The sequence below is a fragment of the Haliotis rubra genome, unplaced genomic scaffold, assembly GCF_003918875.1.
Source record: "Haliotis rubra isolate DU_JTF1 unplaced genomic scaffold, ASM391887v1 Scf833, whole genome shotgun sequence".
NCBI classification, from domain to species: Eukaryota; Metazoa; Mollusca; class Gastropoda; order Lepetellida; family Haliotidae; genus Haliotis; species Haliotis rubra.
The window spans coordinates 362725-386266 of record NW_025767561.1 but is presented as its reverse complement, the minus strand read 5'-3'; the positions used below and the strand labels follow the sequence as shown (position 1 = coordinate 386266).

The following is a 23542-nucleotide window of genomic DNA, read 5'->3' as shown; positions in this document are numbered from 1 at the left end:
CTGTACAGGTGGTTACTATATGCTTAGATCAACAGTCTGTACAGGTGGTTACTATAGGCTTAGATCAACAGTCTGTACAGGTGGTTACTATAGGCTTAGATCAACAGTCTGTACAGGTGGTTACTATATGCTTAGATCAACAGTCTGTACAGGTGGTTACTATAGGCTTAGATCAACAGTCTGTACAGGTGGTTACTATAGGCTTAGATCAACAGTCTGTACAGGTGGTTACTATAGGCTTAGATCAACAGTCTGTACAGGTGGTTACTATATGGCTTAGATCAACAGTCTGTACAGGTGGTTACTATATGCTTAGATCAACAGTCTGTACAGGTGGTTACTATAGGATCAACAGCCTAGATCAACAGTCTGTACAGGTGGTTACTATAGGCTTAGATCAACAGTCTGTACAGGTGGTTACTATATGCTTAGATCAACAGTCTGTACAGGTGGTTACTATATGCTTAGATCAACAGTCTGTACAGGTGGTTACTATATGCTTAGATCAACAGTCTGTACAGGTGGTTACTATAGGCTTAGATCAACAGTCTGTACAGGTGGTTACTATATGCTTAGATCAACAGTTTGTACAGGTGGTTACTATAGGCTTAGATCAACAGTCTGTACAGGTGGTTACTATATGCTTAGATCAACAGTCTGTACAGGTGGTTACTATAGGCTTAGATCAACAGTCTGTACAGGTGGTTACTATAGGCTTAGATCAACAGTCTGTACAGGTGGTTACTATAGGCTTAGATCAACAGTCTGTACAGGTGGTTACTATATGCTTAGATCAACAGTCTGTACAGGTGGTTACTATAGGCTTAGATCAACAGTCTGTACAGGTGGTTACTATAGGCTTAGATCAACAGTCTGTACAGGTGGTTACTATAGGCTTAGATCAACAGTCTGTACAGGTGGTTACTATAGGCTTAGATCAACAGTCTGTACAGGTGGTTACTATAGGCTTAGATCAACAGTCTGTACAGGTGGTTACTATATGCTTAGATCAACAGTCTGTACAGGTGGTTACTATATGCTTAGATCAACAGTCTGTACAGGTGGTTACTATAGGCTTAGATCAACAGTCTGTACAGGTGGTTACTATAGGCTTAGATCAACAGTCTGTACAGGTGGTTACTATAGGCTTAGATCAACAGTCTGTACAGGTGGTTACTACAGGCTAGATCAACAGTTTGTACAGGTGGTTACTATATGATCAACAGTCTGTACAGGTGGTTACTATATGCTTAGATCAACAGTCTGTACAGTTGGTTACTATATGCTTAGATCAACAGTCTGTACAGGTGGTTACTATATGCTTAGATCAACAGTCTGTACAGGTGGTTACTATAGGCTTAGATCAACAGTCTGTATAGGTGGTTACTATATGCTTAGATCAACAGTCTGTACAGGTGGTTACTATAGACTTAGATCAACAGTCTGTACAGATGGTTACTATATGCTTAGATCAACAGTCTGTACAGGTGGTTACTATATGCTTAGATCAACAGTCTGTACAGGTGGTTACTATATGCTTAGATCAACAGCCTATCCGGTACACGTGGTTACTATAGGCTTAGATCAACAGTCTGTACAGGTGATTACTATAGGCTTAGATCAACAGTCTGTACAGGTGGTTACTATAGGCTTAGATCAACAGTCTGTACAGGTGGTTACTATAGGCTTAGATCAACAGTCTGTACAGGTGGTTACTATATGCTTAAATCAACAGCCTATCCGGCGGTTACTATAGGCTTAGATCAACAGTCTGTACAGGTGGTTACTATAGGCTTAGATCAACAGTCTGTACAGGTGGTTACTATAGGCTTGGTTACTATAGGATCAACAGTCTGTACAGGTGGTTACTATAGGCTTAGATCAACAGTCTGTACAGGTGGTTACTATATGCTTAGATCAACAGTCTGTACAGGTGGTTACTATATGCTTAAATCAACAGCCTATCCGGTGGTTACTATAGGCTTAGATCAACAGTCTGTACAGGTGGTTACTATAGGCTTAGATCAACAGTCTGTACAGGTGGTTACTATAGGCTTAGATCAACAGTTTGTACAGGTGGTTACTATAGGCTTAGATCAACAGTCTGTACAGGTGGTTACTATATGCTTAGATCAACAGTCTGTACAGGTGGTTACTATAGGCTTAGATCAACAGTCTGTACAGGTGGTTACTATATGCTTAGATCAACAGTTTGTACAGGTGGTTACTATATGCTTAGATCAACAGTCTGTACAGGTGATCAACAGTTGGTTACTATATTCTTAGATCAACAGTCTGTGATCAACAGTCTGTACAGGTGGTTACTATAGGCTTAGATCAACAGTCTGTACAGGTGGTTACTATAGGCTTAGATCAACAGTCTGTACAGGTGGTTACTATATGCTTAGATCAACAGTCTGTACAGGTGGTTACTATAGGCTTAGATCAACAGTCTGTACAGGTGGTTACTATAGGCTTAGATCAACAGTCTGTACAGGTGGTTACTATGAGCTTAGATCAACAGTCTGTACAGGTGGTTACTATATGCTTAGATCAACAGTCTGTACAGGTGGTTACTATATGCTTAGATCAACAGCCTATCCAGCGGTTACTATAGGCTTAGATCAACAGCCTATCCGGCGGTTACTATAGGCTTAGATCAACAGTCTGTATAGGTGGTTCCTATAGACTTAGATGAACAGTCTGTACATTTGGTTACTATATGCTTAGATCAACAGTCTGTACAGGTGGTTACTACAAGCTTAGATCAACAGTTTGTACAGGTGGTTACTATATGCTTAGATCAACAGTCTGTACAGGTGGTTACTATAGGCTTAGATCAACAGTCTGTACAGGTGGTTACTATAGGCTTAGATCAACAGTTTGTACAGGTGGTTACTATAGGCTTAGATCAACAGTCTGTACAGGTGGTTACTATAGGCTTAGATCAACAGTCTGTACAGGTGGTTACTATATGCTTAGATCAACAGTCTGTACAGGTGGTTACTATATGCTTAGATCAACAGTCTGTACAGGTGGTTACTATATGCTTAGATCAACAGTCTGTACAGGTGGTTACTATATGCTTAGATCAACAGTCTGTACAGGTGGTTACTACAGGCTTAGATCAACAGTCAGTACAGGTGGTTACTATAGGCTTAGATCAACAGTCTGTACAGATGGTTACTACAGGCTTAGATCAACAGTTTGTACAGGTGGTTACTATAGGCTTATATCAACAGTTTGTACAGGTGGTAACTGTAGGCTTAGAACAGCAGTCTGTACATTTGGTTACTATAGGCTTAGATCAAGAGCCTGTACGGGTGGTTACGTAATCGACTGTATATATGGAACATGCATTCCTGATGTCCATATTTTGACCCATGATTGACGGACCATTGCATTACTGCAAGTCGTCGTTGGTGTCAAGAACAGCAGCGCTGGACCAATCGTTGGGCAAACATGATGAATCAAGGTTTACTTGAGACTTCGCAACAGAGTGTTTCATGGACGGAATGAGCGTTTACATGCTGTTAACATGAGACAGAACGATTGTTTTGGGGATCACTCAGTATTGATGTAGGGAGGGATCACTGTAACTGGCAGAACACCTGTGCAGATTTTAAACGGACGTGTCCCTGGATGCTGCCCACATACGTCACCGCTGACATCCACCAATCACACTCACCAACTTGCACTGCCCTACAGGCAGAATGGGATGGGATGAACCATGGTGACATTGGTGGTTTGATAAAGAGGATATCTTTGTTGAATCCGGAATTTTCTTGAGAATATTGACGGATCACGCGATACTAATAAGTTAGAATTTTCATGGCAAATGAGGTGAGGGGCAGTAGAGCGCTATAGTTAATCACCTATCAAAATCTATGGTGATCTGACGTTCAATTTACGTTCATCTGGCGTTCAACAGCCTATACAGATCTCAGTCAGATGTTCTTATTACATCTCATTAAAGAAACAACATATCAAAAGTTGTGACGCCTGTTTATTGAATGTCCCTTACTTGTTTTGAATAGTATATTATTGGTTCTGTCTCAAGGAAGAGATGGGTTCTTTGTAAACCGAAATGTTCTACATTATGCACGCACTATTCCTATGTGAACAAGCGCTTTCCAATTGACCTCTGCCAGGCAAGAAGCCACCTGTGAAGGAGGAGTGTGTTCTACAAGCATGTCGGGAAAAGGAGGTATCTCCGGGGGTCACAGGATTTAACGAGATCTTCAGTCCCGAGGAAACCTTCCGATGGGAGCTGGGGAACTACTCCACATGTACCCAGAGCTGTCTCCGAGGTATGTGATCTCCACCAGTACAGTATGGTGATTCGTTTTATAGGTCTCATTTAAAACTGACTGTAAATTTGTGAAACTGCTAAGGTTCATGTTTCTCCTCTTTCCTACCAAGGAGCCAAGAATGGAGTTGGGGGTAACCCATAGTAATCAGGACACACAATTTCACTCAGGGTCGGAAATATGTATCCTGTACGTAATACAGAACTATGTATTTTTCAATATATTTTCTCCACATATATCTAGTTTTTGTAATACAAGGCGACGAACAGATTCTATAATCACACAGAAAATGTACCGAAACTGTAGCCAGACACCATTTTCGATACTGAATTCAGGAACGCAGAGAACCAGACTGGAGTGCGTCAGGGAGAAAAATGGCGCCATTGTGTCAACATCCAATTGTCTGCATCTGATCAAGCCAACCACCAAGATCAGGAGCTGTAATGACGTCCCGTGTCCACCCAGGTACGAGTAGATTCTGAATTCGTTATTAACTGAGTATGGGTACTACAGTACAACCAGAAATTATTGAGAATTTAAAGATTGTAATTTTTTAGCAGAACATAACTCCAGATTCAAAGACAGGTGAACAGTTAGTATTTTGTCAAGTCACCAGGGGCAGCAATGCAGGCTTCAATGCGGCGGGGCATACAACTGATCACAGAAGTTAGAAAGTCGTGGTCCATGCTGTCCCGTTATCGGACCACCTCTTCTTTCATTTCAGCAATATTTGTCAGATTTTTCTTATTGACACTTTCCTTCATAAGTCCCCAAACATTTTCTATTGGATTTAGGTCAGGGCTATAGCTTGGCCAATCTAATTATGTCATATTTTGGATCCGAAACCAGGCCTGTGAATGCTTTGAACGATGTTTTGGGCCGGTGTCCTGCTGGAAAATCGAAAAATGTCCATAGAACACGTGAGCAGATGGAAGTAAATGTCCCTCGAGAATATCTGTGTACCACTCACTGTTCATATTCCCTTCAAATACACTGAGGGCGTTGCCCCTAACACAGATATGCCACCCCACACGTTAACTTTAGGACTGTACTTTGGGCGCTGATACAAAGGTTTTTCAGTTTGTTTGGTCCAGAATTTCAGTGTATTAGGAAACAGCCACACAGAACTTTCATCTGAGAAAATCACATTGTCCCAGTTAAAATTTCTATGCTGTAAGCACCAGTTCAACCTTCGCTCCTTTTGTTCAGGTTTCATATCGGTGATGGAATTCCTCGACTTTTCTGCCAACCCATTGCATCAGTTCTAATTGTCTCCTTACAGACAGCCACAGTTCCTCTATCAATCATATCCAGCCTTAAGTTTTCTAAACTCCTTCGTTTGTTTTTAGAAACAAGAATACCAAGCCGCCTCCTGTCACCGACAGTCAATTTTCTGGCCCTACCTGCGCCTCCCTGGTGCTCAATGCCATATCCGTTTGCAATATTTTTCAAAACACGATCAACAGTGGACAAAGGGATTCCTGTTCTACTTGAAATCACTTTAGCTGATCTGATGTCCTTGTTATAATAAGTGCTAGCAAGTAAACAAAGAGGGATAACTCTTCACAAACCAATGAAAAAGGATTTACGGAGTTGTCTCTCTTGAATGAAACCAAGCACTTGATAGCTGGTCAAGGGTGTTTATACTAGAAATCCAATTAAACATATTCCTAAATTCTCAATAATTTCTGGTCATATTATGATTGATAGAGCAATCTGGTTAAAGTTCCTTTGATACTGTCTTTTATGATACCTTATTTTCAGGCTGCGTGTTGTCCCAAGCAAAACCATAATGGATTCACTTGTGTTAATCGTGTAACACAATGCACTTTCACACCCGTAATTACACTTCCTTGTGTAACACATAGTCGGCTGCCATGCCAATAATACACTTCCTTGTGTAACAAATACACAAAATGACAGAAGTAGACGTCTCTCTGCAACTTTTAAACAAATTACATATCATTAAAAACATGATAAAGTGTGATAAATCACTGGAATGAGTCCGCACGTAGAATCAACATTTCCATGACTGATACGTTTGTAACCTTGCAGGTGGTTAACTGGTGAGCACGGTCCCTGCACTGCTGAATGTGGAGGTGGCGTCCAGCGGCGTACTGTAAGGTGTGTCCAGGACGCTGGGACCGACATGACTGAGACTATTCCAGACTACCGGTGTGCTGACCCCATCCCCATCTCGGAGCAGAGCTGTAACACTCAGTTCTGTCCAGCACAGTGGCAGACGGGGAACTGGACGGAGGTAAGTAGTGATTCTGGGACATTCCCTTCCAACACCGAATTCTCATCCACCTTCCGCGGCTTCTGGGTGGAAGTCACACACGCAATTCAGCAAATTACCCCAGGCATATAAGACATTGGTATAGCCTTAGGACTCGTGTATGCTATTGTAACATATGCAAACGTTTCATTCATAACAACATTATCAAGGGTTTGTGAATGTGTAGGCTTTTGCTGAGGACACACACATATCATGTAGAAAAAGATTATCACCAGTTTACATGAGCTATGGGAATTTCATAAGGGAGGGTCATAGTAACGAAACAATGAACCAATCTTACATTTTTATTCGTTCTTCTTTTATAAAGAATGAGCACGATAAAATCACTCATTCTATATAAGGCTTTGTGTTACATTGTCAATGATTGGTGCATTTAGGCAGTGGTGTTTCAATCAGACCAATTAAAGCCCATAGTTAGGCAATCAGACTTGAAGTAGACTTTTAGACAATTTTAATTCATCCATGAAGGAACACCACAATAGTCAATAATGTTATTTTGTGATATATTTTGAAGAGTAAAGTGTAACATATAAATCCTTGGTTTTCTGGGTTGTGAAATTTAGATCGAAATATGACCAAACGCCATTTTCTTGTACCTTCAGGCAGATGAAAATAAGTAAATTAACTCTAAATATAGCTGTAACGGGTACAGGGGTCGGGTCGGACAATTTTGCATTGGCTTATGTCCAAAATATCTACCTGTCCCAGTTCTACCAAATATACGTGGTATCTCAAACTTATAAGTATTCCTTGACAACCATTTTGTTCAAACATCACTGTTAGTTCATTTAAGTAAATATTAATGTTTTTTGCCTAAAACAAAGTCCTGGCGGTAACCTGGACCATAGATGCAATAATCAGAAAATACCACCCTTCATTTGAAGACATGGTGATAACTTACATTGATGCTATTAAGCTATCCCACTCTGTTTAAACCACCCTCGATAATCTCCAGGATATACGTTCCGATAAATCTCCACTATACCCTGCCTGGATGCATCTACGGCTCAAGCCGATGATTTTATTGCCCCCCTTTGCTGGCTCTGCATTCTCACAGTAGCCAATCAGATAAGCCGCCGTTACAACCGAGCTTACCAGTGTCAACAAAAATAGCTGTCGCAGCCGCGAAAGTTTGTGCAGTGTGACTGATTTTGGGGAAAAACATACAGACAAATTGACAGGTCTGAAATCTTTAAAAAATATATACAAGAACTCCTTCCACCCCTTTCAGAGTACGTCTGCAACAATATATTATTGTGTTGCAAAGTTTAATCGGTTCGATCATATAAAAAGCGAAAGTGAGATGTGATTGGTACGCTCAACTTCCCATCGTAGACACCTGATTGGATGAAAAGCCAACCAAGGGAGGTAATAAAATCATCGGCTCGAGCCGTAGATGCATCCTGGATATATTGGAGATTTATCGGAACGTATACCCTGGAGATTATCGAGGATGTGTTTACACTTGCCTTCCTCTGTTCGAAAGTGAAAAGTGAATAAAGCTGCAGTAAAATCTACTTGGTTTTTGAGAGTAAATATTTGATATGTGGTGGAATATCCTGGCCTAAACATGATAGTATTGTCACACTAGGAATGGCGTTATCTCTCAAATACACGTAGAATAGAAGTGAAAAGCTTTTTGCAAAGTGCCAGTGAGAGACACTCCCCTGAACTAATCTGCAAATAACATTGGACACAGAATGCATTTTTCCCTTTCCTCTGGAAATAGACTAAAAGATGTATGAGGACTTTAACAATGTTCTTTAAACTGGTACAATATATATACTGTTGTTTTCAGAAACTCATTTACAATACTATGAGGCCCTGGTGATTCTATAGCTTTTGAAATTGTGCACTCATATGGAATTCCTCATAAGTGAAAGGCATGCTAAGATCATCATGTGAAGGCATCACGTATGACTGGGAAAGTCATAATCACAGTCAGTGTGTTTACCCAAATGCTCAAGCTACTGCTCTAGGATAACAGTACAGGATATTATGGGAAACATCAACATTGTTAAGTTTTCAAAATAGATTGGGGTTGCTCCTAGCCATAACAGCCTCATTCCTTTGTTTCCCATAATAATCTAATCTTTGGGTTGAAAGTATTGTGTACATATATTGTTTCTGGGAGCTCTTAAAGCTGCTTATGTCCACAGTTAAGTGCAGGTGCTAGTGCTAGTGCTAGTGCTGATGAGTGAAACATACTTTATGATGCATGAAACTACTGTTTCAAATATCCCTTTTTGACTGATACCAGTTGTATTTTACTTGTATTTTACTGTGGAGTGATGCTGTTTCTCTAGTGTACAGTGACGTGTGGTCCAGGCATCCAGACACGACGAGCGTATTGCATCAAAGCTCCATTCCGGGGTCACAAGGTCATGGTTGCTGACACTGAGTGCATGGGTCCTCGTCCAATGACAACTCGAGAATGTCAGATGAGCGAATGCTTTCCTGGAGCATCTACATCACCGGTCATCAAGTCAGAGAACTATACCTTTATACAGTTTAAAAGGTCAAAGCGGGTCAAGGTCACTGTGGGAGGTCGACTTGTCCTTCTTCCAGGTCAATCTGTGACTGTAAGGTGTCCAGTTAAGAACTATCATCGGCGCCTTCTGTTCTGGAGCAAAGGTTTCAAGCTGATACCTATGGCTGGACGGGTAAGAACAACCTTCATGGGGAACTTGAAGATTAAGAAAGCCAATCCAAGTACTGATTCTGGCACATACACTTGCATGGCTGGGCTCGAAAGTGCCGACATCATCATAGAGTTCCAGACAAAATCTGCTGCTCAGAAGAAGGCAAAGGCAATGAAGAAATATTTAGGGGAGAAGGCAAAGCTACAGAATTTAGTTCTGAAGCCAGAATCAGACATTGTATCTGCAGCTCGCATTACTGACAATGGTTTAGTGAGCGATCCTCAGTTGAATATATCCAAAAAGCTTGTGTTCACTACCGGGGAGTGGTCACCATGCTCTGTGACATGCGGCTCTGGAAACCAGCGTCGTGACGTCATGTGTGCTAGAGTCACGTACAAATATGTGAAGATCTTACCAGACAGAGAGTGTATAAAATGGGGATCGGCCAAACCAGAGACAGTGAGGAAATGTTCCCTGCAAGCTGATTGTCCACTCTGGAAAACTGCAAAGTGGTCCAAGGTAAAACCGGTGTTAATCAGCAGAGTACAGTGGCATGTTTAATGAGCACTATGATATTGACAGAAGAGTCTAATATTCATACAATAAGTAGGCAAGTTCTGTAGTCAATGTTAAAACACAGATTCCGACATGTGTGTAAACTATAGGTGTGTTTTAACCCCACAAATCCCCCCTTCTTTGTCTGTATGATATTACAATAGCATGTACTGAAGCATATATGAAATGGTTCATCCGTGAATTTCATCGGAAGTCTTCATGATATTGAGAAGATCGTCATACTATCACTTGTTTATCTTCTACCCATGTTGGATTCCCCAGATGGGTACAGTGTCAGAAGCCCATTTTTGGTGTCCCCAGCCATGATATTGCTGGAATATATATAATCGGCATAAAACCATACTCACTCACTCCTCACTTGTAGTAAGTCTTTTGTCTTCCATTGTAAAGTTCCATTCCTTACAGTGTTCAATCAACAGCTGTGTTCGAGATGGGTTTGCTCAGAGGAAGCGAGCTGTGGACTGTGTATACAGCAACGGGACTGTAGCTCAGCTGGAGGTGTGTCGGGCAGAAGACAAGCCTGAACACAAGCAGGAGTGTGTCAAGCTGGACTGTATGTCCTTGTGGCTAACATCTGCATGGAGTGAGGTGAGAGTCGTCCGCCCACCAGCTGTTGTACTGTCATTCTCAAACAGCTACTGTGCTGCTCATCGTTAATTTGTTGCTGTATGCACAATAATTGTAGTGTGTCGATCCCATTTCTGGTTTAGGACCAGTTCAGTTCAAATCCATATTAGTATTATGTGTCTATCCATATTAGTTTAGTGTCAGCCCTTCTGATCACATCCGTATGTTTACTATCAGCCCTTCTTATCACATCCGTATGTTCAGTGTCGGCCCTTCTGATCACATCCGTATGTTTACTATCAGCCCTTCTTATCACATCCGTATGTTCAGTGTCGGCCCTTCTGATCACATCCGTATGTTCAGTGTCGGCCCTTCTGATCACATCCGTATGTTTACTATCAGCCCTTCTTATCACATCCGTATGTTTAGTGTCGGCCCTTCTGATCACATCCGTATGTTTACTATCAGCCCTTCTTATCACATCCGTATGTTCAGTGTCGGCCCTTCTGATCACATCCGTATGTTTACTATCAGCCCTTCTTATCACATCCGTATGTTTAGTGTCGGCCCTTCTGATCACATCCGTATGTTTACTATCAGCCCTTCTTATCACATCCGTATGTTCAGTGTCGGCCCTTCTGACATCAGCCCTTCTTATCACATCCGTGTGGCCCTGGAGGGTTTCAAGACTCGGATGCTGACATGTGTGTGGAGGAAGACACGAGATCCGGCCTGGTCAACATGCAAGAGGAAACCTCGACCCTCGGTGAAGAAACCATGTGCACCAAGACAGTGTCAGAGCAGTAAGTTCTGGTTGATAGTCACTGAACACATTTCAAAATAATCAATACAGTGTTTTGACAGACTGCACCTTAAGGAAATGGAAAGTACAGGAAACTGAGAGTACAAAATATTTCACAACTATGATCTGTGACTGTTCCACCAAACAAAATGTAGCCCTCTTTAATATTGGGAAATGCATGGTTCAGGATAATCTTGTTGTACATATTCAATAATTTTCTTCACAACAGCAAAATATTAAGCAAAATAGTGTGGATCTAAAAACATTTGGTCTCTTCATCCAGTGGCTTGGTGGTACACCTACAATGTATTGATGACCTTCCCCCTACTTGCAGGTTGCCGGGACATGTCCAGGTACTGCAGCATTGTTGGCATGTTGAAGATGTGCCGTGTGCGAGACTTCCGACAGAGGTGCTGCCACACATGTCGAACGTACAACACAACCAAACCTAAACGCCAGACATCAGCAATCGAAACACTCTTCCATTTGGGAAATCAACAGATTGTCTAACTATATTGGAAAATTGTCACCAACAAGAATGTCAGTATTGATGGCCGGCATATTTTGATACAATGTCACAGATTCCTTAGTTCTATCTTCATCTGTATATTCCCTGGACAGCAAAGGATGTTCCGTGTTTTCTTCTGCACAGGTGTGATGGACAATTTCCTGAATACCTGTAAGGCATGTAAACTTGGAGTATACTACAGCGATGTCACAACAATCTCTCCACCAAGTTCTGTTTCCATGACGATGAGGGAACAATGTATGTGGTGCTTAAACAAGAGCAGAACCCCCAGCACCATATTCAGAATGTTCTAAGCAAACCCATGGTAATGATGTTAGCAGAACATCAATTTGAAACTAAGGAACTGAAACATTATGGGGACATTCTACAAAACACTTATATTGTATGACCATGACAACACAGTCCTGGACAGTCTTCTGGTACTTATTCTTGGTAAAACCCTTGTGGTGAAAAACATACAAACTATCAAATTCAACCCCATTCAAACACAAAATGTACATGTTTCATATCAGTATATTAATTACCTTCATCTGTTGTAGCAGGTGTTTTGTCAAATTTCGATTAAAAACTTATGTTGTCTCTCCATAATTTTATAATATTGGGTATCAGTGGCCATAATGGTGTGTTCTCTAGTTACACATATTTGTAATGATGGGGAGACTAAAATGTTAACTTAAAAACAAAATTTCCAGTGTACATAACACCTGAACTACACCTTTTCTCCATTCCAAAGATTATTTAAATGCCCAATCACAAAACCAAAACAACGTATATGCGTGTCTGCAATCTAGTCGTATGATACCATGATACTGGCACATCTCCACAATGGCAGCTCCCTGGGACCCAGCAGTATTACAGCCTCCATACAACAACATATTTTACTGACCACTTTTTCAAATTGTTGAATGTTGCGTGTTTTTTTCTCAATGCACTGCAATGCCTTTAAATCTGTTATTGTTATATTTTATATGTCATTGAAATTATGTTGAAACAATTGAAGAGCAGCTTTACCTCCTTTCAAGCAAGTTGGTAAATCAAATACATGTATCTGCTTCAATCATACTGGCCAATCACCTTCAGGGGACAAAAGTGGCTGACAGCTATTGTGCAAAGCATTGTATAACTCGCTCGCATGACTCACTCACATGCAATGTCATTATTCCAAGACTTGCTCTAAGACAACCAGGAATCCATTCAGATGGGTTATTTCGTCATCTGTGTCCTCATTTTGTCATCCATTCATGTTTCTATGAATAGTCTCCTCAAATTTTATATACATTTATATGTGGTATACTACAAAGGTTGAGTATTTAATTCTTGGTATTGCTTACTAGCTTCTTCAACAGAGGACATTCTGCAGATGATGACTCTTCAGACAACAGCTCTAGTTGTCTATTGACTCTGAATGCTGCTTGAGGGTATTTTTCTATCGAATCCTCGCGACTGACGACGTATTTCCTGATTCATAAGTTATGTGTCTCCACCATGTTGGAGTTTAGCACGTTTCATGTGGAGATAAGGAGGATCAAGGGCAGTTGGTTATCATACCAGTGAACGATTTCATGTAAGAGCACTGACAGAAACCTGAAATGCATAGGTGGTATAGGTATAAACACGTACCTGTAGTGATGGTGTATATATTTGTTCCCATGGAGACGGACAAGCAAATGCCATGTTGTCATGACAAAATCATATGAAGTAGTCCCACGCTAGAGCTATACCCTCTGCTTTCTGTGTGTAGTGATAAGACTGATGTAATCAAGAGCAGTGTACCTACTATTTATTTTTGTATATAAATATTATATTCACTTAGGATTGTGTACATAATGTGACCACTTTTGTCGGTAATTAAAGCCCAAATATTCACAAATATTGGCCTATGTTTTCTTGTGATGTATAAGTCGTATTTTAGTTGGGAATTTGTTTAAAACAATGACTGCCATCGCTGTGAGGCTACTGCATGTTAGTTGAGCGAAAGGTACATCTCAAATCGGTAACCCTAAAGTCAATATACACCAGAATTATTTTCCGTTCTTCTCTACACACAAAGGTAATACAAATACAGCCCAAAGTCTATACAACAGAAGATATCAGTAATAAAGTGTCATATATCCATTGGTTATGACAATCACTGCAGGGAGGTATACATAAGATATCAAGACAAGACCCTAGGGTTGTCTCCTCTCTGCAGGGAGGCATACAGACAATTATGATTCAAGACAAGACCCTAGGGTTGTCTCCTCTCTGCAGGGATGAATACAGACAATTATGAATCAACACAAGACCCTAGGGTTGTCTCCTCTCTGCAGGGATGAATACAGACAATTATGAATCAACACAAGACCCTAGGGTTGTCTCCTCTCTGCAGGGATGAATACAGACAATTATGAATCAACACAAGACCCTAGGGTTGTCTCCTCTCTGCAGGGATGAATACAGACAATTATGAATCAACACAAGACCCTAGGGTTGTCTCCTCTCTGCAGGGAGGCATACAGACAATTATGATTCAAGACAATACCCTTGAGTTGTCTCCTCTCTGCAGGGAGGCATACAGACAATTATGATTCAACACAAGACCCTAGGGTTGTCTCCTCTCTGCAGGGATGAATACAGACAATTATGATTCAACACAAGACCCTAGGGTTGTCTCCTCTCTGCAGGGATGAATACAGACAATTATGAATCAACACAAGACCCTAGGGTTGTCTCCTCTCTGCAGGGATGAATACAGACAATTATGAATCAACACAAGACCCTAGGGTTGTCTCCTCTCTGCAGGGAGGCATACAGACAATTATGATTCAAGACAATACCCTAGGGTTGTCTCCTCTCTGCAGGGAGGCATACAGACAATTATGATTCAACACAAGACCCTAGGGTTGCCTCTTCGCTGCCAGTACTGGAGGTCTATGATGATACACCCGAGGCTATCATGGAGAAACCTGACATTATACTTATACCCAAGTGATCCATGATCACCATGTTAACCAAAGATATGAGTGCACGGCAGCTTGTTTGAAAAGTAAGTTCACTGTGATTGAGTTTATCCTGGAAATCTTCACACTTTGTCTCAATACTTGTAACACATATTGCCTGTGGCCTAGACGACCAAGTGCCTATGATTGATTTGAGGCAATTAAAAAACAACAACTTTGTTTGCCCCAGTCCTGCCAATTTGTTGGCATATTGCGGATCTAGGCTGGCTCAACAGATCTCAAGGCTCCGGTTTGTTTATTAATAGGGATAATATTCTCGGAAACCATGTCCTGTTGGGTCATGCCTGAGCTATTAGTATTATCACGAAATTCAAAGGGAAATGCATACGTGAACGGTCCCTTGGGGCTAGTAGGTCTGGCACTAGGCAGCTGAGAGCTGTGATGGGCGTCTTTCAGTCAAGACATGACCCTACATTGGGACATTTTACTTAATGCTGGTTGAGTAGTGGAGTGTCATGCAACTTGTACCCTCTCTACACAACCTCATGCACGCAGGAGTTCTCTGTGTACTGCTTCCAATTTTTGGCATATAGGCTAAAACGACCTCCGACTAGATCCAGGACTGGTGTTGTTATATTGAATGAAGAGCTGAGTCAACAGGATCGCAGGATGAGTGCAGAACTGGTTGAGCTTCACTTCAATTGGGGCCACCTTTGTGAGCTTCTTCCTCTGCAACGTTGTAGGGATGACTGCTCGTGTCTGTTACTTTACAAGTTTAGCCATGAAATGAATCCCCATCTCAAAGAACCGCATTTTCTCGTAGGAGTCAGGTGTTGAGGTTGGTATTCCACTGATCTCTTGTGCATCCTACTGATTATTGGTTGATGACGCAACTTCCTCTGAGCTTAAAGGCTGGGGTTCAAACCTATACACAGATGGGGTGTGACCTCCTTGCCTTGTTAAAGCAGTCTTTCGATGCAAGGCAATGCAGTATTCAATGACATTCCATGAAATATAACAAAACTGACTTACCGGTTCATGATGAAATTAAGCCATAGTGTAAAGAAGTATGTTGTGAAGGCTCACTATAAAATGTATGTATGCAGACAGCCTACAAAACATATATTTTGAAAATATCTTTTCTTTTTCAAATCAAAATTTGAATTTCTCACTGTGTCAGTCAGGTGGCCTGAGGATGTGCGTTTCCATACAAACAAGCCTGTGAGTTGGTTTCATTCTGGGTTTCATATTTCAGGCAGGCTGTGAAAATAACCCCCTCCCCACTCCCCTGACCCGATGCTGTGCATCACCATGTTGAAGATTTTATTATCAGAAAAAAGCAAATTTGAAATTTCATATATGCTAATCATAATAATCTCTTTAGTCATCACGTAGGGAAAGGGTTCTTGAGACATTTATTATAAGCAGTGTATGAAATAAGCCAAAAACCCAGCCAGATATCAAGGCTGGTAATTTCAAAATGTTACCAGTCCACAATGGATTTAACCAGACCAGGCACCAAGATATGGTGAATTTACTCAGATGTATGGAACATCTAAAATCTTTACCAGACCATCGTACTGGCTAGCTGTAAATTTAGTCCGTCCGTTAAAAAATCTAGCCCGTCTCGGGCTGTAGGACGGGCCTTATTTCAAACGCTGCTATAAGGCACATGTCTATTCTAGTAGTAAATTCCAATGTAAACCTTTGCCATCGCCAGGCTCGTGCCAGGCACCCATAGCCGTTACAGTCCTATCACTCTTGGGCAGATAACATCTACACTGCTGAGGAGTAGCCAATGGGAGACAAATTGGAAACCCATGGGTTTTTTAGGTTTGCCCCCCGGCCTTTAATCGCTTGGCTACATGTCATGGAACGTGAAGGTGCACGCCTAATTGGTCTTATAGCATCTGCATGAATTCTAACTAAATGACTTGAGTCATGATGAGACCTATCTCATGTCTCTATGAGACACAAAAAGTGTCAACAACGTCTTCATCTCATACGTAAACTGAGATCTTTTAATGTTAACCCATCTGTGATGTCATCTTTTATATAGCATTTATTCAGAGTATTTTAACATTTTCCTTCCATTGTTGGTACGGGTCTCTCTCAGTACATCTCAAATCTAAAAAAGACAAAATTGTTAACACTGCAAGTAAAATCGCTAAAGTGAGATTTGAATGTTTATCATCAATATATGAGCGGCAAATCGTGAATCAAGCTGTCAAAATCATATCTGACCGTACTCACTACTTAAATTCGGAATACAACCTCCTCCCTTCAGGCCGCCGCTACAAAGTTGAAAATTTTATTATAAATTGTATATTTATATACTTATCCTATCTCACGGTATGCACCTCTCCTCTTCTTCTACGACCATGTGTGGAAACGTGCTGTAGGCTAAGTTGAATCAAATCTTGCTGGCCTCTGACCCGCCCTGACCTCTGCCCCCACTCCGACATCAGCACCTGTCAATCATCTCCGTAAGCGTGTACCTCACTCAGATGATCATGTGACTACCTGTGCCTGTCATTCGGGTCTTGGAGCTTCCAGTAATCTGTGATGTGGGGCAGGTCGGGTGGATCCTATCGCGTGAGATAGGATAAGTATATAAATATACAATTTATAATAAAATTTTCAAATTTTTAAACTTATCCTATCTCACGGTATGCACAATCCCCACGGCTGGTAGGCGGGTCGCAGATTACCCCCTTACTACCACCAGGAAATGCGCATAACCCAAGGAGGCCAGGAGAAAGCACCAACTCCCAATATGCAAACTCCAACTTGAGATTGGTTTCTTCACGTAACCCCTTGGCTTACACAGCACAAAAACTTTTGACAAGCAAAAGGACGCAGTTTGGCAAGTAGGCCCCGCCGCCCCGCGATTTATCAGGTGACCCCAGTGAATTAAAGTCGAGGACCTTAATCTGGCCAGTCCCTGCTAGGAAACTACCCCCCCACAGACACCCGCTGGAAGGCGGTGAAAGAGGGAATAGTCGGATGCTCAACTAGTTTAACGTTCAGTACCAATCTCCCTAACTTACCAAAGGTGAGAAAGGACTCAGGAGCAGAACGCTTCGAAAACCATGTAGGTAATCGGAAATCAACACCTCACTGACGTAAATGCTCAGAGAGTAAGCGGAGTGTCGATCATCTCTGCATGTAGCACAAAACTGGCCTCACAGTCTATCAAGTCACAACTTATGACAGTGCAGACACGCCCTATTCCCATAGGTGAGAATGATCTAAGCCCAAGAGAAAAAAGTACCAAGATATGGATTACATCGATATCTTATATTAGGTACAGAGCAAAACCGACCAAGGAAGGATTGCTTTATCTGCGAACACGGGCCGATGACAATTGCTGCGCCAGGACCAGGGGGCCAAATTGATGGAGACCTTCCACGTCTGTAACCGAGAGGTCCCTCAGGTAGTGTGAAGCAAACACCGTCATATCTGATCGCCAAAAACAGCCCTCCATGATGGACTGCAGGGAACAATTTCTGTGAAGAGCCATAGTGGAGGCAAGCGCTCGAGTCTCATGAGGCTTCGCCGTCAACGGTGGAGGTAGGTCAGCAAATGCATAAGCACGCAGGATCGTAGTTCGCATCCAAAACGCCAAGGTAGTACGGGAGACTTCCGAGGTGGAGGCAGTAGACAATGGAATGATAAACTCTTACGCAGTCTGCGGCGATCCTGTGAGGCAGCTAGGTAAATCCTGAATGCAAGCACCGGGCATAAGGACAGATCCTCAGTGTCATCTGGGCCCAAGATAGTGGACAACGGCGGAATGGTGAATGTGCAATCCGGCTGTCCTGGTAACTGATTCTTGGCGAGAAAATCCCACCGCAAACCAAGGAAAACTTTCGCATGTCTAGACCTTTCAAACCGTATCCGAGAAACATCAAGAGCATGCAACTCAGAAATACGAGCAGCCGTAGCCAAGGCCAATAGAAAGAAGGTCTTAAAGGAGACATGTTCGAAATCTTTCTCCTCCAAAGGTTCATAATCAGCTGACGTGAGATGAGCAAGTACAACGGAAAGATCCCAAGCTGGAGGCCGGAACTTCCAAGATTGGTCAGCCAGTTTGTAAGACCGGAGGAGAGACTGGAGTTCAGGGACAGTGGACATCTTCACACCTGAGGCCGCTGCAATAACAATGTTAAGAGCCGCCAGATAGGTAGATAGTATAGAACCTTTGAGTTTTCTGGAGGTTCGGAGATGCTGAAGGTACTCTGCCACCATCTGCGGGGACGCCGTAGTGGGGGATGAGACGCCCCTCTTCCTGCAATACGCTTCGAAATTCTTCCATTTGCGCTGTAGTAATGGCAGTAGCCACACGCTTAGAATAGCCTTTAGCCGTTAACGACCGATGTAGATGCGCCAAACGTGCAGATGGAGCGTCATTGGGGACCAATGTAGCTGGTCAGAGTGCGGATGTACCAGTAGATCGGGCCGAACGGGAAGTGGCATGGGATCTCGTTCGGCTAGGTCTTGAAGGTTTACGAACCAGCTTCTGGCCAGCCAATAGGGCGCGACCAAAGGCAGAGTCATCCTCTGAGTTGCGCGCAGCTTCACTAATACGCGAGGAAGAAGGGCCACTGGTGGAAACGCGTAAGCGTTCAGGTCCTCCCACAGAATGGCTAGAGCATCGAGGTCCCAAGCCAGAGGATCCGGAATCGGTGACACAAACAGAGGCAGCTGATGGTTGAATCGAGTGGCGAAGAGATCCACTGTCAGAGTCGTAAACGGAAGGCAAAACGTCTGGAACACCTGAGGATGCAATTTCCATTCCGTTGGAGAGGGACGACTCGGTCGGGACAGAGAATCTGCGATGACATTCTACACCCCCGGAATGTGGGTGGCTCGTACCAAGATGTGGAGAGAGTCCACCAGATCGAAGAACCGTTGGGTCCACTGCAGCAGTTGAGTAGACCCCGTGGACCCCATCCTGTTGATATGCCAAGCCACCACTGCATTGTCTGACCGGATCATGAGGGAAGTTGCTCGTAGGACAACCTGCCAGTGACTGATTGCAAGCATCACCGCCCTGAACTCCAGAACTTTGATGTGACAGGCACGATCGATGGGAGACCACCGCCCCGCCACTAGTTGATTGAGAAGATGAGCTCCCCACCCGTGTAGAGACGCGTCCACATACAGGTGGTGAGACGGAACAAACGGCCCTAAACAAACTTGGTCGCAAACATTCAATGCTTCCATCCACCACAGGAGATGGGTATGGAGCTGCAGAGGTAGAGTGATCAAGGCAATGGGATCTCCCACTCTGATGTAAGGTGCTAGAAAAAACTGCAAGGACGAAGTTGTAGTTGACCCCTGAGGGTCAACGCCTGAACCGACGTCAAGAGGACCAGGAGCTCCTGCCACTGACGAAGCGTCATGGGTTGTGCCAGTGCCAGAGAAACCAACTGCTGAATCTTGCAGAAACGATCTCTCGGGACAAAGAGTTTGTTGGCCTCTGTGACAAACACTGCTCCAATGAATTGAAGACAGCGCGCGTAGGGGCTAGTTCTGATTTCTGCAGATTGATTAACCAGCCTAATTGGTGAAGAAGCTGTATCGCAAACTGCATGTGACGAAGCAGAAGGGCATGATCGTCATGCACCTGAATGCAGTCGTCGATGTAAGCTTCGAACACTATCCCCTTGCGGTGAAGGAAACTATTGGTGATAGGCTTCGATACCCGTGTGAACAGCCACGGGGTCGAAGAAATTCCAAACGGGAGGACACGCAACTGATAGTGGGTGCCCTCGAAGACAAACTGAATGAACTTGCGAAGAGCCGGAAAAATCGGGATGTGAAGGTACTCATCCTGGAGATCGAGACTGACCATGTAGTCTCCCCGGCTTGATGATTGTTGAGAAGAGCCGCCGACACCATATGAAAGTGAGGCGGAGGTTGTAGAAACATTGTATGGAAAACCTTCATATTGAAAATTAGTCTCAACTTGTCCGAATCTTTCTTTGGCACCAGAAAGATTGGCAAATAGAACCCCAGGTCGGTCGGAGCCAGGCCCAGGGCTCGATCGCAAGTTTCTGAAGGAGAGTGTCTATTGTGGAGCGTAGAACAGCATCTGTATCTGAGATAGGATACATTCGAGTAGCCAAGCTACCATGACAGCACTGAAGAAGTGCTGAATGTAGGAGGTTCGTGGCATGGAGATGTCAGGAACGTACACATTGTACACAGAGTGATGAAGGCCATATAAACAGTGATAGTAGGAACGTATAGTTCGCCAAATGAAGTGTTGGTCCGCCAGATGGAGTGAGAAAGTTAGTAGATACGATGCATGGGGTCGTCAGTCTACCGGAACATTGGTAAAGTTGATGGAATGGCAGAGGTGAAAAAAGACCAATGACTCCAGACACGTTCGATAAAGAGGCGAAGATAGTAACAGTCCGGACAAAGCTGCAGTGACCTCTGAACTGAGGCCTTCAGCTAAAAAAACGAGTAAACCCAGCCAAAGTGAAAGCGTCTCGGCGATTCCGTCTGGCACCCTCGGTAAACTGTATCTCCCGGATGACTGACAAACTCGACATAATCACTCCTACCGGGAATGGCACCGTTCATCATCACTGGCAGTTAAAGGCTGGGATAGGTATCCGCTTCGTGGGACCAAGACAAGTCTGTCAGGTACTTCCTAATCGATTTATCATCAAAAGTCTCCAGTAAACAAACAGTAGTCCGCCATTGCAAATGCTACCGACAATTCAATAACGACAAAAACCTGGACAACACGGATGTCAATCAACCAGGCGAGTCCCAACCCATAAAATCTGGGTAAAGTGACGCTAGCTACTTGACCAAACATCACTGCTGGTACCACACGCAGAAACTGTACATAAATAGACCAGCTTGATATGCAGGAATATTGTACAACGCTTCACCGAGTCTTGTTACTATATAACAGACTACTCGTAGCAGCTGTGTGGTGTATCACTGGGTGTAATCGTGGTCTGTTTCGCAAGCCTCAGCACCCTTCCTTTCACATCATCGTCAAGTGTCTGGATAAATATGTCAAACCGGGTGGTTGTAGAGCTGATATCTACGTCGAAGGGTAGATAGATTCGATGAATCGAATCATTCATGAAAGGTGAAGATCGGATGGTAGATGACGGGGGAATCCGAGATCATCAATCACCGCCGTAATGTAGAGGCCTGCGCTACTGACATAACTTCTACTTCTGTGCAACCAACCGAAACGATGCACTAACTGGAAGCGCCGTACTGGATGAAAGCGTTGATACAGAAGAGAGCGGCGCTTGGAGTAAAGCGGTGCTCTGGATGGAAGCGTTGATACCTAAGTAAGTGTCGCACTGGATGGAAGCGTTGATACATAGGAGTGAGTGACTTTGGTTTTACGCCGCTTTTAGCAACATCCCAGCAACACCACGGTGGGGGACACCAGAAATGGGCTTCACACATTGTACCCATGTGGGGATTCGAACCCGGGTCTTCGGCGTGACGAGCCAACGCCTCAACCACTAGGCTACCCCACCGCCCCTTGATACATAAGAGAGAGGCGCACTGGATGGAAGCGTTGATACATAAGAGAGCGGCGTACTGGTGTGAATGCTCTGTCTGTTCACAAACACCGTAGAAGCAGGAAGCGTAACCCCGAAGCCAAGCTGAGCACTGGTAAAAACTGTAGAAATGAGGTATCAACGCCGAAGTTGGAAAAAGTGTTGAAGTAGCACTGCAGTAGACAAAGTCACTGTAGGTACCGTAGTGTGCGAACTACTAAACAAACCATGATGACAGTATGCGCATAGAGGGAACCAGATGATTCGGCGAAAGCTGACAGTCCAGCAAACACTGTCGGATCGGCGAATACTGTTTGAGCAGCGATCTGGTATGGTGCAGCGATCAGGATCGATTAGGTGATCTGGTTCGGTACTGTGATCCAGTTGTGTCAAGTGATCAGGTTCTAAAGCGCTGAGTTAATCAGGACCGGTGCATTCGTCTTAAACGTCGTACCATACAGAAAAGGTGTACTGGACTGAAAGGTGTTCCAACCAAACAACAGTTCACTAAGTTGAATCGTTGCCCCAATCGAAAACAGAACACTGGCCCAAAGCGCCGATCCAATCGAAAAGGCACTCTGGGCTGAAGTGTTGATCCAATCGAATGCGCCTGCAAGGTACGGGAAAGGTGTTGAAAGCGCCACACTGGATGCTACCGTCATGGCTGATGTCACCACAGAAAGATATGAGAGCGCCGAACTGGAACAAAACGCCGCATTGGAAGCAAGCGGCGCATAGGTTGAAGCGCCGAACTGATCCCTGTGGTTGAAAGCGCCGAACTGACTGCACTCGCCACATGAGAGTGAATGCTTTCACCAATCGAACCCACCATAGCAGAGGGGGGTGGAGCACTCAACCAAAGCGGCGCACTGGAAACCACCACCTGCCAAGGTAAAAAGGCCGAGACTGTGCTACAGAGGTTGTTAGCACTAGGTACCACTCTCGGAGCAGATAAAACTTGTCTGGAGACGGGACTAGACGTTTGATGACGAAAGAGACGACGGAGATACTCGCTCAAGTAGGAGTCTTGATGCCACCTCTAAAAAGTCTACGTCTAGATGCGACCCGTCGATATTCAGAAAAAACATCATCATTGAAGCGTGAACAAACAGAACACCGATGTGACCAACTACAACAGCCTATACAATCCACAGACAAAGCGTGTGGATCAGCAGCGGAAATGTTGCTGTTGCACTGATCACAGTGTCTGCATTTCTTAGTAGAACTTTGATTCCATTTATTTCCCATCTCGACAATCAAATAATGTCTAACTGAGAGAACAACACACGTCCACACGACGTAGCGACAAGAAAGAGAATGACAGGCAC

The 23542-nt window shown here is 43.4% G+C and overlaps 1 protein-coding gene and 1 long non-coding RNA gene across 2 annotated transcripts in view; both read left to right on the top strand.

Annotated features, from left to right (window-relative positions):
• The window catches only part of LOC124262377 (protein madd-4-like), a 44477-nt gene extending 33804 nt beyond the window's left edge, over window positions 1-10673 (top strand). The window contains exons 9-14 of the mRNA XM_046696859.1: window positions 4152-4310; window positions 4646-4775; window positions 6366-6570; window positions 8916-9770; window positions 10233-10415; window positions 10659-10673. Of these exons, the coding sequence (XP_046552815.1) occupies window positions 4152-4310; window positions 4646-4775; window positions 6366-6570; window positions 8916-9770; window positions 10233-10415; window positions 10659-10673 (1547 nt within the window). The remainder of the gene's footprint in view (window positions 1-4151; window positions 4311-4645; window positions 4776-6365; window positions 6571-8915; window positions 9771-10232; window positions 10416-10658) is intronic.
• Window positions 10674-11069: 396 nt separating this feature from the next.
• LOC124262372 lies at window positions 11070-12538 on the top strand. The gene is made up of 2 exons (XR_006894569.1): window positions 11070-11197; window positions 11531-12538. It is a non-coding gene; the product is annotated as an uncharacterized LOC124262372 (long non-coding RNA).
• Window positions 12539-23542: the final 11004 nt, after the last annotated feature.